This window comes from Trichosurus vulpecula, chromosome 1, assembly GCF_011100635.1.
Source record: "Trichosurus vulpecula isolate mTriVul1 chromosome 1, mTriVul1.pri, whole genome shotgun sequence".
Classification (NCBI taxonomy): Eukaryota; Metazoa; Chordata; class Mammalia; order Diprotodontia; family Phalangeridae; genus Trichosurus; species Trichosurus vulpecula.
In genome coordinates, this window is record NC_050573.1 from 303,784,866 (window position 1) to 303,786,949 (window position 2,084).

Sequence of the window (2,084 nt, forward strand, 5' to 3'; positions counted from 1 at the left end):
TATTCATTACTGATGTTATTTCATTGTCTAACTTAAATCTTAACCAAATAGATATTTTAGCAAAATGTATATTCCTTTTTCTCTCTTTTACGTAGGTCTAGTTTACTGTTGCTTTATTTGAGATCATGATCACCATTTCTACTTAAAAAAATTCAGTGTAAGTGTGATGTATTCTACTTCAGCCTATTATTTTTTAACTCACTGTTTATCTTTCTGTTTCAAGTGTACTCCTTGTAGGCGCAAGTCTGGGAGCGGCAGTCTCACATCCAAATCAGAACTTTCGCAGCCTGACCAGCAACCTCGATATCTCCCCAGAAATCTCCCAAAATGGCATCTACTGTCAAGGATCAGCTGATTTTGAATGTCCTAAAGGAAGAACAGGTTCCCCAGAACAAGATCACTGTTGTTGGGGTTGGTGCAGTTGGCATGGCATGTGCCATCAGTATTTTAACAAAGGATTTGGCTGATGAACTTGCCCTAGTTGATGTAATAGAAGACAAACTAAAGGGAGAGATGATGGATCTCCAACATGGCAGCCTTTTCCTCAAAACACCAAAGATTGTTTCTGGCAAAGACTACAGTGTGACTGCACACTCAGAACTGGTCATTGTTACGGCTGGGGCATGTCAACAGGAGGGAGAAAGTCGTCTTAATTTGGTCCAGCGTAATGTGAATATCTTTAAATTCTTGATTCCCAATATTGTTAAATACAGCCCTAATTGCAAGCTGCTTATTGTTTCCAATCCAGTGGATATTTTAACATATGTGGCGTGGAAGCTAAGTGGCTTTCCTAAAAATCGTGTTATTGGAAGTGGTTGCAATCTGGATTCTGCCTGTTTCCGTTACCTAATGGGGGAGAGACTTGGTGTCCATTCTTCAAGTTGTCATGGATGGGTCCTTGGGGAACATGGAGACTCCAGTGTTCCTGTATGGAGTGGTGTCAATGTTGCTGGTGTGTCTCTGAAGGGTCTTCATCCTTCTTTGGGAAGTGACGCTGATTCAGAGAATTGGAAAGATGTTCATAAACAGGTGGTTGAAAGTGCTTATGAGGTGATCAAGCTGAAGGGCTACACTTCCTGGGCCACTGGCTTGTCTGTGGCAGATCTGGCAGAAAGCATTATGAAAAATCTTAGGAGAGTGCATCCTATTTCCACCATGATTAAGGGCCTATATGGCATTAATGAGGATGTCTTTCTTAGTGTCCCATGTATCTTGGGGCAGAACAGCATTTCAGATGTGGTGAAGGTAAACCTGAATCCGGAGGAGGAAAGCCGTTTAAAGAAGAGTGCAGATACTCTTTGGGGAATCCAGAAGGAGCTGCAATTTTAAAACCTTTTAATGTGCCGCCATCAAGAGAGAACAGTCGTTGAGGGGTTATGTATGATGCACTTTTCAAATAGGTCAAATCTTTCCTCTGATTAGTGATTGAACACCAGAAATGTAAAACCTGTGAACACACTCTAGTCTCTTCCTAAAGTTAGAAATGGGGAATAGTACAGTGTGACTACTATTTGTTAAACCCTGTTGTTGTTTGCATCTGATGCTGGATGTGACTTGTATAGTCTCAGTAGTTGGCATCAAGCAGAGCCGGTGCCCCACAGGTATATGAACTACCTGCCATGTATGTAGGTGCTATAGATTCCCATAGGTCCAGAAGACAACACTCCTGGATACAAAACACCACACAGTAGTAATTCTTTATTGATACATTGATTACTTTTGTGTTCCCCTTCATTAGGGCTCTACAGCAGGCACTATGTATCACCTTTCCAGAGGAACTGATTTTGTCTATATTTATATATATATCTCAATAGTTGTAAATTTCCATATTATATAAAAAGATCTGTATATGTACAATGATGCAATCAATTCCTCAAGTGTCATACTAACCCTAAATACTGAATAAACAACAAATAAATAATTCAAAAAAAAAGTGTACTCCTTGTAAACAACATATTTTTAGATCATTGTTTCTAAATCTTTCTGCTAACCTCTTTAGTTTTATGGGTGAATTCATCCTATTCACATTCACATTTATCAGTACTAAATCAATATTTCCCTCCATCATATTTTTCTGATATTTT

General features: G+C 39.2%; 1 protein-coding gene across 1 annotated transcript; it reads left to right on the plus strand.

Annotated features, from left to right (window-relative positions):
- Positions 1-249: 249 nt before the first annotated feature.
- On the plus strand, positions 250-1,771 carry LOC118834905 (L-lactate dehydrogenase A chain-like). The gene has a single exon (XM_036742340.1). It carries the CDS (start codon positions 328-330, stop codon positions 1,327-1,329), a length of 1,002 nt encoding a protein of 333 aa, XP_036598235.1. The 5' UTR covers positions 250-327; the 3' UTR covers positions 1,330-1,771.
- Positions 1,772-2,084: the final 313 nt, after the last annotated feature.